Source organism: Macadamia integrifolia, chromosome 14, assembly GCF_013358625.1.
Source record: "Macadamia integrifolia cultivar HAES 741 chromosome 14, SCU_Mint_v3, whole genome shotgun sequence".
Classification (NCBI taxonomy): domain Eukaryota; kingdom Viridiplantae; phylum Streptophyta; class Magnoliopsida; order Proteales; family Proteaceae; genus Macadamia; species Macadamia integrifolia.
In genome coordinates this window covers 5018576-5033778 of record NC_056570.1, presented here as the reverse complement: position 1 = coordinate 5033778, position 15203 = coordinate 5018576, and the positions used below count along the sequence as shown (strand labels likewise).

General features: G+C 38.7%; 2 protein-coding genes across 2 annotated transcripts in view; both read left to right on the top strand.

The window, feature by feature from the left end:
- The window catches only part of LOC122061684 (DNA-directed primase/polymerase protein), a 109229-nt gene that overhangs the window by 49211 nt on the left and 44815 nt on the right, over positions 1-15203 (top strand). The window lies entirely within an intron of this gene.
- LOC122061687 (endonuclease V) overlaps positions 939-15203 on the top strand; it is a 42104-nt gene continuing 27839 nt past the window's right edge. Inside the window, exons 1-4 of the mRNA XM_042625102.1 lie at positions 939-1284; positions 1373-1643; positions 2866-2928; positions 3229-3268. Of these exons, the coding sequence (XP_042481036.1) occupies positions 1193-1284; positions 1373-1643; positions 2866-2928; positions 3229-3268 (466 nt within the window). The 5' untranslated portion in view covers positions 939-1192. The remainder of the gene's footprint in view (positions 1285-1372; positions 1644-2865; positions 2929-3228; positions 3269-15203) is intronic.

The following is a 15203-nucleotide window of genomic DNA, read 5'->3' as shown; positions in this document are numbered from 1 at the left end:
CAGAGGGCAAGCACATGATAGAGAAGATAACAGAGGGCAAGCACATGATAGAGAAGATAACAGAGGGCAAGCACATGATAAAGAAGATAACAGAGGGCAATGGGCACCCACTTTTAATGTATCTTACCACGACCGAGAAATGGTTTTCAAAATTTTTTTTATAATTAAAAGAAAACCAATTGATGCCTAATACATTTTCTATCAGAGTGTTTGTTAAAATTACCGAAAGAGTAAGGGAGAGAAAACTTGGAACGACAATCCAAACACATTTCACTGCATATAACAACCATTTCACAGGTCTTCTTCCAAAGAGTTCCAAGAAAAAATTTTACTTTCTTTTTTCCCCACTCCAAAGTGCATAAACCCTAGATTAACTTGACAAGAAGAACCCTAAATTAGAAAGGAAAAAGAAGAAACCGAACCCTACATACCTTGGGATAGAGGTTCGGATGCCGGAGGAGGAGAGAATCACACGCCGGAGGAGGGGAGAATCACGTTGCAGGTGGGTCTTCGTCTTCTTCTTCTTCTTGTCCGGCCGAGTGAGTGAGAGGAGTGAGATGAGAGATGAGAGATGAGAGATGAGAGATGAGAGATGTGAGATGGGTATTGGTTTAGGAGATGGAAATAAAGGAGAGGGCAATATTGTCCTCTCACAATGGGTGGGGGTATTTTGGGTATATTAGAAAAAAACTAACCGGTTTTCATTCATTTCTCACGGTCGGCTAACGACAGGGACCGATTTGAAATTTTTTGAATTTTTAGGGGGTGGCTTTGACGTTTTGAAAAGTCCAGGGGGTGACATTGAATAACGACCGAAGTTCGGGGGGTGGCAATGCAATTTTCTCATGCTTTTTTCTATCTGCTGCGTCATGTGAACAAAGAGTGGAAAAATTTTGAGCATGTATAATTTTTCTGTGTAAAATTTAGAGTTTAGACTTATTAAATATGAACGGAAAATTTTCAGACGTTACCTTTTCAAATTCGCTGTGTCAGTTTGCGTCTTCGATGGGCTTGATTGGGGGTTTTCAATCAGTGCCGTCCCTCTGGTCATTTGGCACAATTTTCTTTGGTTAAAATTTTAGCCGGAATTCTTCAATTTATGACTATTAGTTGACACGCATCGTATGTTCAAACTGCGAAATAGTAGTGGCTCTCCAAACATCTATTCTTTTGCAGGTTCTCCCTTCAGTCTATGGATTTGTGTGATGTAAATTTAATGGAGAAGATAAATGAAACTAGTACATCAGAAGCCTCTCTTTCATCAATCAATAACTCCTGGATCGAGTAACATTCTATACTTTGTTTCTCCACATGTTTGTAGAAATTATTATCAATTGTTGGCTTTGACAAAAAAATAGTTTCTGGTTTTCAGGGCTCAGGAATCCCTTAAGAGACAATTAATTGTAGAAGATAATTTCACATGGAGATTGCCAAGTCATGATAATGGGTTGAAGGATAATGACAAAGGAGAGAAATTAAGATATGTAGGAGGTGTTGATTTGAGCTTTTCCAAAGATGATCCTTCCATAGCATGTGGTGCGCTTGTTGTTGTGGATCTTGAAATTTTGAAAGTCATCTATGATGATTTCAGTATTGTCCGGCTTCAGATACCTTATATTCCTGGTTTCCTTGCATTTAGAGAGGTTTGGAAGGTTTTTATTTTAATGGTGATGTTTGATTAAGAATTCAATTAGTGTAAACTCTGTACATCTGCCGGTTGCAAGTACAGTCAAACCAAGAATTATAGTAATGGAAGTCTCATATGCACAATTGGTACAAAAAGGATTCCTGATGAAAATAGATTTGCATTGTACACCAATTAAAAGATTTACTTCCTTCTAAATGTGGCTTTTCTGTTCATACTTTCCATCATAAAAATTTATACTTGACTGTACTTGATAATATCCTGCTTCTCTCTGTTGCAACCGTTCCCTCTAAAACATTCTGAATCTTTTCTTGGACAAGAACTTTTTTGCATTTTTTGTTTTTGTTGAATAAGATTATGTATTCAAAAACTCTGAAATAAAAATCTGGATTTTCAAAAGAGACGGTGTCCTACCTAGAGGTGGCTTCAAAAGAGATGAATTCCCAAATCAGGTCAATGGTTCTAGATTTGTTAGTCCATCTCTTTAAGTTCTGTTCCCACGAAATATGATATATTGCTGCACAAAACCTATTTTTCCAAAAGAGAGACACAACTAGAGTCTTGGTTGAAGAAGAGCTTGATCTATCTTCGTTCCTTTCCAAACGAATTCATAGAAAATATTTAACATAATTGATGAATGTTTCATATACTTCTGATTAGATGAGACGGAGTTCTATTATCTACCTTCCTACACAAGCATCTCTTTTTGATAAAATGATAACCCCCTTAGAGGGCAGACCTCAGTGCAACGGTAAGGTTGCTCCATGCGACCAAGTGGTCACGGGTTCGAGTTGGGAAACAGCTTCTACACGAAGTGGGGTATAAGGCTGCATACATTATGACCCTCCCCAGACCCCGTAGTGGCGGGAGTCGCATGCACTGGGTAATGCCCTTTTGATTACCCCTATATAATTCTTATAGTTAGTGTTCTGGGACATAATTTTGGTAATTTGCTTGGCAAAAAATCATTCATTTCTCCCTCCCTTCAGTGCCAAAAAAAAAAAAAAAACTGTTCTTTTCAATTTTTTTTTTTTTTAACCTCCCTTTCAATTGAAACTTGGGTACAGAAAGCACAGCATTAGTTTCTCTTATGCCCTTTATATTGTAACTCAATAATTTGACATCCCTGAACCTGCTATCTTTATTATTTTTTTCTGTATTATCAAATTCCTGAGTAGGAAATAACTCTTCTTAATAAGCAATTTCTCTCTTTGATTTAGGCTCCAGTTCTTCTAGAGCTACTGGAGAAAATGAAGCAGAATGCTCATCTTATCTACCCACAGGTAATAGTTTTATTTCATGACTTGCAGTACACCTGTTGTAGCCATACCTTAAACTAGCAGTTGATTAGCCCTGTGAATTAGTGTACTTGCATGTGAAAATTAACTTTATTTTATTTTTTCTGGCCATGGAAGACTGTCAGTTATCCTTTCCTCAATCCTTTTATTTTGGGGAATCTTTTGCCAGAAACTAGCTAGATGAGCAAAAACAGTTTATTTATTTATTTATTTTTGTGATTTCTCCACAAAAATTTACCGATTCATCAGATAACTGAAGTATGGATCTTCAATTAATGTTAACAGTTACTGATGGTTGATGGCAATGGAATACTTCATCCTCGAGGCAAGTTTTCTGGACCAAATATTTGCTGGATATGCTTTAAAGAACATATGATGCATAGTGGGTGTTAATCATTGGAGTAGAAATGTGGAAAATCGTGGCTTTCAGTAAATGCTGTTGCCATTCCTATCTTCCAGCAATGCCCAACTTTATGAATTAGTTTACCATAAAGAAAAGAAAAAGAAGAAAATTACTTTCTTTACCAGATTTTCAGTAATCTTGGTCTTATTTTAGTTACCATGACTCCTAGTTGTTTGACTGGTTCATTTTTCTTCTTCTTATTTTAGTCTTTCGAAACATCAGGATCAGGAACTTTGGCAGCAACAGTTTTGAGTTTTCCCTCCAATTTGAAGGGGAATGCAGCAGGGCAGAAATTAAATGATTCACACTGGATGAAAGTCTTTAGTAAATTCTTTCAGTGAAAGTTTAATGGTTCTCACTCAACACCAGAATGACCCAGTCAATGCGGTTGTTTGGTCAGTATTGGCCAGCGGGACTAGTCAAGCCGAAGGCTTGGATACCCGTCATTAGCCCAAAAAAAAAAAAAAAAAAAAAGTCATTAGTAAATTGAATGAGAGGGAACTTACTGAGTTTACCATATAGAAAAGAAAAAGAAGCAGATCATTTCTTTACCAGATATTCAGTAATCAAATCTCTACATGATCTTATTTTAGTTACCACAACTCCTAGTTGTTTAACTGGTTCTTTTTTTTTTCTTCTTATTTTAGTCTTTTGAAATTTTGTAGCACCAGGATCAGGAAATTTGGCATTTCGAAAATTTTGAGGTTTCCCTCCAATTTGAAGTGGAAATGTTGGACAGATTTCAAATGACTCACGTTGGATGACGGTATTTAGTAAATTGAAATTGAAGGAACTTTTGGCACAGCTTGGCCCATAACAAGTAGTTAGAAACTCTATCGATTAAGGGGTTCACAGTACTGCTCACGTGAATAGTGTTCACGGGTACTGTTCACGTGAACAGTAACTTTGTAATTTTTTTTTCATTTTATGTCCTTTATTTCCTTTTCTTTACCATCTCTTTTCTTTCTTCTCTCTTTTCATCTTCTTCTTCTTATTATTATTTATATGGTATCGGAGCTAGATCCTTAGGGACTGATACAATCATTACAGGTTCCCATCCTCACAAGTTCTACTTTCAATCAAGAGTGATTGAACCATCACAAATTCTGTTTTGAGGTTTCTCTCAATTTCTTCTTAAAAGGGGCGCAACACCCTATGGTGTTTATTGGTTACTTCTAGAGACTAGTTCATGACCAGTCTTAAGAACTAGGTCTCATCTATGGTGGTTGCTGGTTTATGAAGTGAAGATTGAAGTAAGAAGTTCAAGCTTTTTTGGAGCAATCAATTTTGTCAGGGTTTCTTGGAAAATCGATTTTTTTTCAGGGTTTTGAGAGATCAATTGATCTTTGTTGAAAGGTTGCTTTTTGGGATTGGTCGATGTATTGGATCAATCTCTTTGTGGATCGATACTATTTGTTAGGGTTTTTTTTTTTTAATCGATTTTTTTTTGGAGTAGGGTTTTTGAGATTGATTTTTTTTAAAGGTTTTGTGGACTGATTTTTTGTTCTTGTTTGTTATTGCATTTTGATTTCGTTGCATTAATGGCCAAAGTAAAGAGTGTAGTGACTAAGGTTGTATCCTCATTCTCTCATAGAATCACTAAGAAGAAACTTGCAGGGGCCTGACAATTTTTAGCAATGGAAGATAATTGTGCAGTTGGTTTTGATTGGTTGTGATCAACAGGATCATCTAACAAAGATTAAGCCTGCTACATATACTACATGGGATGCTGTTGATGCACAAATTTTGAGACAACTTTTGATCTCTATAGAAAATTCAATTGTCGATATTGTCACCCATATTGATATTGTGAAGGAGTTATGGGAATATCTGAATGTTCTGTACTTTAGATAGAATAGTCTCTCTCGTATCTATCAATTATCTCAGGAATTCTATCAGGTTGATCAAAGGGGTTATGCTTTGATCCAATACTTTGCTCATTTTAAGAGGATGTATGAAGAGTCTAATTCTCTACTTCTTATTAGTAATGATGTGTAGCAAATGAGAAATAGAAGGAGCAACTTGCAGTTGTGAGATTTTTGGATGGTCTTGGATTAGAGTATAACTCTGTACATTCTCAAATTCTTAGAGGTGACAAGGTGGCACCTCTTGCAGATACTGTCTCCTATGTCTTATGAGTATCTCAAGAGAGTTCTCATGATTCTATACATGTGGACAGATTAGCTCTTATGTCCCTGAACATTAATTGTGGTAGTACACATGGCATTAGCAGTGGGAATGGTAAAGAGAAAATTACTAGTAATTCCACATCCTCGGACAGTTCAGTTTTAGTATGGATGTGCCATCATTGTGGCAAACTTGGACATATCCAACGTTTCTGCTGGAAACTTCATGGAAAACCTTCTTAGAAGCAGTTTTCTAATTCAACGGCAAATACTGAGACCACCACTCCACCTAGACCCTCTAAGGATAAGTTGGTTATGATGATAGACTACGGGTTTGCAAGATATAATCAGTTTCATACTTCTCAGCCTTCTCAACCTTCATTGCTACTTTGTCCAGGCAGGTAATGCCATTGCATGTCTATCTTTTCATCCCTGGATCATTGATTTAGATGTTTTGGATCACTTATTTGGTGTTTTAGGTATATTTTCCTCCTTTCAAAAATCTTCTTTTAGTGTCACTTTAGCCAATAGTTTCTTAGTACAGGTTAAAGGCACCTAGACAATTTATCCCAATTTTTCTTTGTCATTATCACCAGTTTTTCATTTGCCGCAATTTCCTTTTAACTTTTTATCTGTGAGCAAATTTGCACGTGCTTACAATTGTTTTATAACCTTTTATCCTGGTTCTTGTGTTTAAGACCTTATGACGAAAAAGATGATTGGTAGAGGTCGTGAATTGGGGGGTTGTATCTTCTTGAAGATGGCACTCCTTCAGTTGCTTACTCTAGTATTCTATCTCCACATCAAGTTCGTTGCCATCTGGGTCATTTGTGTTTGTAGACTCTACAATGGCTTGATCCTCATTTTAGTTCCATTTCTAGTTTAGAATGTGTCTTGGTATGTTGGAAAGCTTCATCGTGTGAGCTATTTCCCTCTGGTTAATAAAAGGTCTACTCACCCTTTTGCTTTAGTTCATTGACGTTTTTGATGCTGATGCCTTGGGTTGGCTGGACCGAACCGACCCACTATGGAGGCCTAAGCCAAGACACAACCAACCCAAACCAGTATTCTGGTCTCGCTAGGGTTGGTAGTTGATATTTAGGAAAGCAAAATAATATATTTGATTTTCTTTGCTTTAGAATCAGATACGTAAGATTTCCTTTGCAATTAGTTAGTTTCTATTTTAGATTATTTCTATCTTTAATTGCTTTCCAATTTAATGTAAGGAATTCTTCTTTCAATTGCTGTAACGATTATGGAGTTTTAGTTTTTGGAATGAAATAATTTGAACGGCTGGTTTAATGGCTGATGACTGTGGTTGTGTGTGACCCCCTGCTTTTCTTCTTCTTCTTCTTCCTTATATTCTTCATCTTCCTCTGTTATAATTCTTCTTCTTCTTCTTCTTCTTTTCTCTTCCTTTTTTGGTTTGTATTTCCCTTCTCTGGTTCTGGGTGGTAGTTGCAGCCCACAAGTGGGGATCAATCTCTCTCATGTGAGATCTATTTGGTTCAAACCCCTGATCGAAGGAAGTTCTCCCCATAGTGATCTGAACCCTAGAATCTCAGGCCCTATTCTTGCTCCTGCTACAGGTTTGAACTCTGCAACTGTGCTGGATTTTACTTCTTCCGCCAGATCTGACCTGCAGGAACTACAGCTCCTGTTTGCTGCTATATTGAAGTGTTTCCCAGTTGCAATCACAAGTCCTGGGTGCTGCGATTCTCCCTTCTAAGCCCCAGGTTGATTCCTGCTGGTGTGAGAGAGCTCCATCAAAACTATCGAAGCTGCCTCCTTTCTTTTTTGGTTCTGACGCAGGTTGAAGAAGAAGTCGTGGGTATATTTTATTTCTCTTGAATTCTGATTTCCAGTTATGCGCTTCTTTTTGTCTTTAATTCTCTCATGTCCTAAATTCATATGATGTTTCCTAATTTGGCCCCATCCAATAATTATTAATTCCCTTTAGGTCCCATCTCCCAATCAGCTTAATAGTAATCTGATTATTTACAATTCTGCCACTTTTTTATTACTTCTGTTTATTTACAATACTGCCACTGCCTTTGATTTTTGAGTACTCCTACGTGGGTGGGCCATTAAGCGAGCCGAACAGGGTTTTCTCAAACCCCGATTCTGCATTAGACTCCATAATGCAGAACCGGGGTTTAAAAAAACCCTGTTCGGTTTGCTTAATGGTCCACCTAAATAGGAGTATCCAATAATCAAAGGTAGTGGCAGTAATGTAAATAAACAGAAGTAATAAAAGTGTGGCAGACTTGTAAATATTTTTGGGAGATGGGACCTAAAGGGAATTAATAATTATTGGATGGGGATAAATTAGGAAACATAATATGAATTTAGGACAGGAGAGAGTTAGAGACAAAGAGAAGGGCACAACTGGAAATCAGAGTACAAGAGAAATAAAACAAACTCACGACTCTCTTCAACCCTGTGTCAGAACCAGAAAAGGGGGCTGCTTCGATAGTTTTGATGGAGCTCTCTCACACCAGCATGGATCAACCTTGGGCTTGGAAGGGAGAATCGCAGCACACAGGTCTTGTGATTCCAGCCGAGGTTCAGCCAAAATAGGAAGTGAAAGGATGGAGTTTCCTCTCTGATATCAGTACTGGCGGAGGGTTTCAGAACCAGATCTGAAGCTGAGTTTTATTTTTCAGGATAGAACAAAGTCTTGGATGTAATACTCCAGGGTTTTGATCGCCTGTAGGTAGAGAACCTTCAATCAAGGTCTTGGTCCCAGTAGTTCATCCCACTCAAAATTCTTATTCAAAAAACTTTCCTCCATAATCATCTTCCAGCAATTTAAAGAAGAATTCCTTACATAAAATTGGAAAGCAATTAAAGATAGAAATAATTTAAAATAGAAACTAACTAATTGCAAAGGAAATCCTACGTATCTTATTCTAAAGCAAAGAAAATCGAATATGTTATTTTTCCTTACTAAATATCAACTACCAACCCTAGCCAGACCAGAATACCGGTTTGGATTGGTTGTCTTGGCTTAGGCCTCCGTAGTCTGTCGGTTTGGTCCAGCCAAGCCAAGGCATCTGCATCAGGGTCGTTATTACATCTAAGTTGGGTTTCAAGTATTTTGTTACTTTTGTTGATGAAAATTTTAGAGTTACTTGGATTTATTATCATTTATTGCATGTCCTCAGAAATTTATAGTAGGTGCAAATTCTCCCAATTTGTGTGACCTACCATACGATTTGTTATAAAAATAGGCAAATGTTCCTTGTGGAGTTGTTTTCCATTTTTGTGCCTTTGTTGCTGAAATTCAGAACTAATTTGGCTTGTCTATTAAAGTTTACGTAGCGATAATGCCGAAGAATTTTTGTGGCCTTTTTCTAAGTCTGAATGTGGTATGAATCATCAGTCTTCCTGTTTAGACACCCATTAACAAAACAATGTTGCTAAAAGGATGAATAGACATTTGATGGAAGTTGCTCGTCCCTTATGTTTGAAATTAAGGTGGCCAAGTATTTTTGGGTTGATGCCATTTTGACTACATGCTATCTTATTAATCGCATGCCTTCTTCAGTTTTACGTGGTGGTATTCATTAGTCTTTGTTATTTCCTTCTGATCCTTTGTTTATATTTCCTCCACGTGTTTTTGGATGTGTTTGCTTTATTCATGATCATCGTTAAGGGTTATCAAAGTTGGATCCTAGAGCTTTTAAAAATATATTTCCTGGTTACTTATGTACCCAAATGATATAAATGTTATTCTATTGAATTTCAAAAATAGTTTGTTATTGCTGATGTATCTTTCTTTGAGTTCACCTCCTATCAAAATAAGTCGTTTGTTATGTCTGAATTTGATATGATCTTCCCATATCACGTGTCGCAGTGTAGTATGACGCAGATTTGTGAAAGACAACATCTATAGTCACAAACCAACACCAAGTAGGAGGATGAAAACACCGATTGCCTTTTTGAGTAGAAGCATACCCCAGAAAAATGCATCGGAGACCGCGAGGATCAAACTTTCTATGAGGATGATGATTGAGAGCATAACAAACACTACTGAATACCTTAGGAGGAACAGGAAAAGCAACGAAACCTTAGAGAAGATTTAGAGGACAGTGGAAGGCATAGACCCGAGAAGGCATTTGGTTGATGAGAAAGGTAGTAGTGAGAATTGCGTCACTCCAATACTGGTTAGGAACATGCATCTCAAACATAAGAGAGCATGCTACCTCACAAAGGTGGCGATTCTTCCGCTCAGCAACCCCATTCTGAGCCGGAGTATCCACACTAGTCTGAAACTTGATTTTGTCCTCTCGCTTATGAAACTTGGTGACATCTTTAGTGGTGGAAGGAGTATACTCATAGAAATCCAACTCAGTCCATCGTGACCACAACTCATAGTAGTACTGTGACAGAGTGAGCCTTCTTGGCCTCAGATCACGAACTTTCTGGCGAAGCTCAAAGACTTGAGCATCATTCCCTGCCTGAGAATAGATATCCTGGACAGACTTCTATATCTTCGTAGCAGAGTCAAGGAGGAGATAGCCATGCGAAAGTTGTGGCAATGTGGAGTTGACAAGGAAGGCTATAACCAAAGAGTTGGCACACTCCCACTTGTCAATCTCAGTATCGATGGTCGGACGCTTCGTGGTTCTAGTGAGGTACCCGGAATAGGCATGGGACTTGATGGAGATGCAGACCTAGTGTGACCACGTAAGGTAGTTTGTGCCATCAAGCTTGATAACACAAGGAGGAAAGGTAGGAAGAGTCGTGGTGTCTCCTCCAATAGAAGCATATGAGATGGTAGATATGGTTGCTACTCAAGGGGGCTGTGAAAATATAAGTGACACTAGCCGGAGATTGAGAAAGCACCAAAATAACAAAAAAATGCTAGAAAACCCTAAAATCGATAAAGGGTAAAACCCTGAGAAAACGATTTTGGGGATAGCTATAGAACAGAGACCTCAAATGAAAAAGTGGTCGGTACATGCCACCACAATGATAAGAGGCACCAGTCGTAGCAAACATTAAGATGATTGAAGCATCGAGCGGGGATAAAGCATCCCGGCAATGAGAAAAGTTCTCAGGGAGAAAACCCTGAAAAAGTGATGAAAAAAATGTTCTGCATTGTATAAGAGAGTTTGAGAGCCCAGGGGAAGGATGGGTGGAGGCTAGAAACCATTTTGGTGATTTAAGAAGCTCCCACCACGAGAGAGAAGCATTTGAAGAGAGATGGAGGGAGGCGCAGAAGAAAGAGGTGCTAGGAGAGAGAGAAATGAGAAAGAGGAAAGAGGAAAGAGATGGAAAAGAGGGAGAGCCTTTAAGGTTTCAGATCCTAAGGCTTTGATATCATGTTGAATGGGGTAATGACTTGTGTCTAATATGACACCAACCCTCTTTATTTATAATAATGGAGAGAAGGTTCTAGAGAATTACAAAGACCATTAAACCACTTTGGGTCTGTTTGGTAACTAACACTTTCCCTAAAACCCATAAAACCCAGTATTACAACAGTTTTAACTTTTTATCCATGAGTAAATTTATACGTGCTTACAATTGTTTTAAAACGTTTTATCCTAATTCTTGTGTTTTTTAAGACCATATGACGAAGAAGATGATTTTTAGAGGTCGTGAATTGGGGGATTGTATCTTCTTGAAGATAACACTCCTTTAGTTGCTTAATCCAGTATTTTATCTCCACATCAAGCTCATTGCCATCTGGGTCATTTGTGTTTGCAGACTTTACAATGGCTTGATCCTCATTTTAGTTCCATTCTTGTTTAGAATGTGAGTCTTGTTAGGTTGGAAAGCTTCATCGTGTGAGCTATTTCCCTCGCATTAATAAACGGTCTACTCACCCTTTTGCTTTAGTTTGTTGACGTGTGGGGTCCTTGTCCTATTATATCTAAGTTGGGTTTCAAGTATTTTGTTACTTTTGTTGATGACAATTCCAGAGTTACTTGGATTTATTACCATTTATCGCATGTCCTCATAAATTTATAGTAGGTGCAAATTCTCCCAATTTGTGTGACCTACCATACGATCTGTTATAAAAATAGGCAAATGTTCCTTGCGGAGTTGTTTTCCATTTTTGTGCCTTTGTTGCTGAAATTCAGAACTAGTTTGGCTTGTCTATTAAAGTTTACGTAGTGATAATGCCAAAGAATTTTTGTGGCCTTTTTCTAAGTCTGAACGTGGTATGATTCATCAGTCTTCCTATTTAGACACCCATTAACAAAACGATGTTGCTAAAAGTATGAATAAACATTTGATGGAAGTTGCTCATCCCTTATGTTTGAAATTAAGGAGGCCAAGTATTTTTGGGTTGATGCCGTTTTGACTACATACTATCTTATTAATCGCATGCCTTCTTCAGTTTTACGTGGTGGTATTCATTAGTCTTTGTTTTTTCCTTTCGATCCCTTGTTTATATTTCCTCCACGTGTTTTTGGATGTGTTTGCTTTATTCATGACCATCGTCTAGGGTTATCAAAGTTGGATCCTAGAGCTTTTAATAATATATTTCTTGGTTACTTATGTACCCAAGTGATATAAATGCTATTCTATTGAATTTCAAAAATAGTTTGTTATTGCTGATGTATCTTTCTTCGAGTTCACCTCTTATCCATATGAGTCATTTGTTGTCTGAATTTGATATGATCTTCCCATTTATATTGTTCATCACTCAGTTTCACAAGTTCCAACTGTTGCAACACTGCCACCTCCTCCACTAGTTGTTCGGTTTTATACTCGTCGTCGTCGGGAAGATCCAACACCCGTTATCTCTACAATGCCTACCTTATCATCTTCGTCTGTAGATCCTGAGCCAGATATTCCTATTTTTGACCTTGATCTTCTTATTGCTCAGTGTAAGGGTGTTCACGTTTGCACCCAACACACCATTTCTAATTTTGTATCCTATTTTGGTTTATGTTGAATGGGGTAATAACTTGTGTCCAATATGACACCAGCCCTCTTTATTTATAACAATGGAGAGAAGGTTATAGAGAATTACAAAGACCATTAAACCCCTTAGGGGTCTGTTTGGTAACTGACACTTTCCCTAAAACCCATTATTACAACACTCCCCCTTAAGTTGATGCATAAATATCACATATGCCCAACTTTCAGATAATAGGATGAAACATCTTCTACTAAGACCTTTAGTAAATACATCAGTCAGTTGTTTAATACTAAAAACAAAAGGCACAGTGATAAGGCCCATATCCAGCTTCTCTTTGATGAAGTGTCGATCGATCTCCACATGCTTGGTTTGATTATGCTGGACAAGGTTGTGAGCAATGCTAATGGCAGATTTGCTGTCACAAAAGAGCTTTATAGGAAGGGTAGCAGGAATAACCAAATCAGTGAGAAGACCATGAAGCCATAGGAGCTCACAAATGCCATGTGCCATAGCAAGGAACTCTGCTTTAGCACTTGAACGGGCAACCTCAGCTTGCTTCTTGCTACGTTATGTAACAAGGTTACCACAACAAAGGTGTAATAAACAGTAGTAGACCTACGGTCATCAGGGGAACCTGCCCAATCCGCATCTGTGAAGGCTTCCTAAGGTGATTATGAGGAGAAAAGACGATGCCACGTCTTGGTGTAGATTTCAAGTACTGAAGAATACGCAGCATAGCCTCCATGTGAGTTGAGTAGGGATTATGCATGTACTGACTAACCAGGCTGACAACAAATGTTATGTCTGGGACTGTATAAGAGAGATAGATCAACCACCCCACTAATCTCTGATATCTCCCCTTATCTGTTGGATCACCTTCCTTGCTACTCAGGTGACCATTAGCTTTAATAGGAGTGTCTGTCAGCTTACACCCCAACATGCCTATCTCAGAGAGAAGATCAAACACATACTTCAGCTGAGACAAGTAGATCCCACGAGAAGACCTAGCAACTTCAATGCCGTGGAAGTAACGAAGTTGTCCTAGGTCTTTGATCTTAAATTCCTCATTTAAGTATCTCTTGAGGCGAGAGATTTCTACGAGATCATCACCAGTAACAACAATATCATTTATATAGACTATTAGGATGGCAATCTTCCCACCAGATCTTTTGATGAACAAAGTGTGGTTAGCATTGCTTTAAGAGTAACCTGTAGCGACCATAGCCTTATGGAAACGTCCGAACCAAGCATGAGGGGATTGCTTCAGCTCATACAGAGCACACTTCAGCTTGCATACCTTCCCTTGGGTTTTGGAGCAAATGAACCCAAGAGGAATGTCCATATACACTTTCTCCTCAAGTTCCCCATGAAGGAAGGCATTCTTCACATCTATCTGCTGAAGATCCCAATCTAAGTTGGCGTTACAAGCCAAGATAACACAAATTGTGTTCATCTTAGCAACTGGAGCAAAAGTCTCCTGGTAGTCAATCCCATAAGTCTCTATAAAGCCTTTGGCAACAAGTCTGGCCTTATACCGATCGATTGTACCATCAGCCTTCTGTTTTACTGTGAAGACCCATTTACACCCAACTGTCTTCTTTTGTGGGGGAAGACACACCAGATCCCACGTGTCATTCTTCTTCAGAGCTTGCATCTCTTCAACCATAGCTGCCTGCCATTGTGAGTTTGCACTCGCTTCTTGCCAGGTATACGGAATGGACACAGCGGAAAGAGAAGACACAAAACTATAGTAGGAAGGAGAGTGAGTCATAAGAAATAGTTTTAGCAATACGATGTAAAGTACAAGACCTAATGCCTTTACGAACAGCAATAGGTAACTCAAGAGACTGATCAACAGAAGGGGAAGGAGAATTAGCAGGGTCCAAGGGGATAAGATCAGGCTTAAGAGGAGATGACTGGCGTGGTAGGGTAGATGCTGGATGTGTAGTGGTCTGAGTCTTCTGTCTATGACTATACACACGTATCTTCGGCCGAGGCGCAGTATGAGAAGTAGGAGTATCACTTTCCCCCCTAAAAAGGGGTACTAGCAGGGATAACAATTTCAAGAGACGGTAGCACATCTTCTATAATGGAAGGAGACTCCCCTTGAATAGGTGTCGCGATGTAGTATGACGCAGATTCGTGAAAGATAACATCCATAGTCATAAACCAGCGCTGAGCAGGAGGATAAAAACACCGATAGCCTTTCTGAGTAGGATAATACCTTAGAAAAATGCATCGGAGACCACGAGGACCAAACTTTCCATGAAGATGATGATTGTGAGCATAGCAAACACTACCGAATACCTTAGGAGGAATAGGAAAAGCAGCGGAACCTTGGAGAAGATCTAGAGGGGAGCGGAAGGCATGGACCCGAGAAGGCATTCGGTTGATAAGAAAGGCAGCAGTGAGAATTGCGTCACTCTAATACTGGGGAGGAACATGCATCTCAAACATAAGAGAGCGTGCTACCTCACAAAGGTGGCAATTCTTCCGCTCAACAACCCTATTCTGAGCCGAAGTATCCACACAACTAGTCTAATGATTCATCTCATGATCGGATAGGTAAGCTTGAAAGGACCCTTCAAAGTATTCCCGGCCATTGTCACTTTGACGGATCTTAATAGTAGCACCAAACTGAGTCCGAACTATGCGGTGAAACTGCTGAAAGCAATAGAAGGTCTTGCCCTTGGTTCGCATCATATAAATCCAAGTAGTCCGAGAATGACAATCAATAAAAGAGACGAACCACCGATAACCATTGACAGAAACATAGCAGGATGAACCCCAAATATCAGAATGTATCAATGAAAAAGGAGTGGCACTTTTATTTCCAGAAACTGAATAA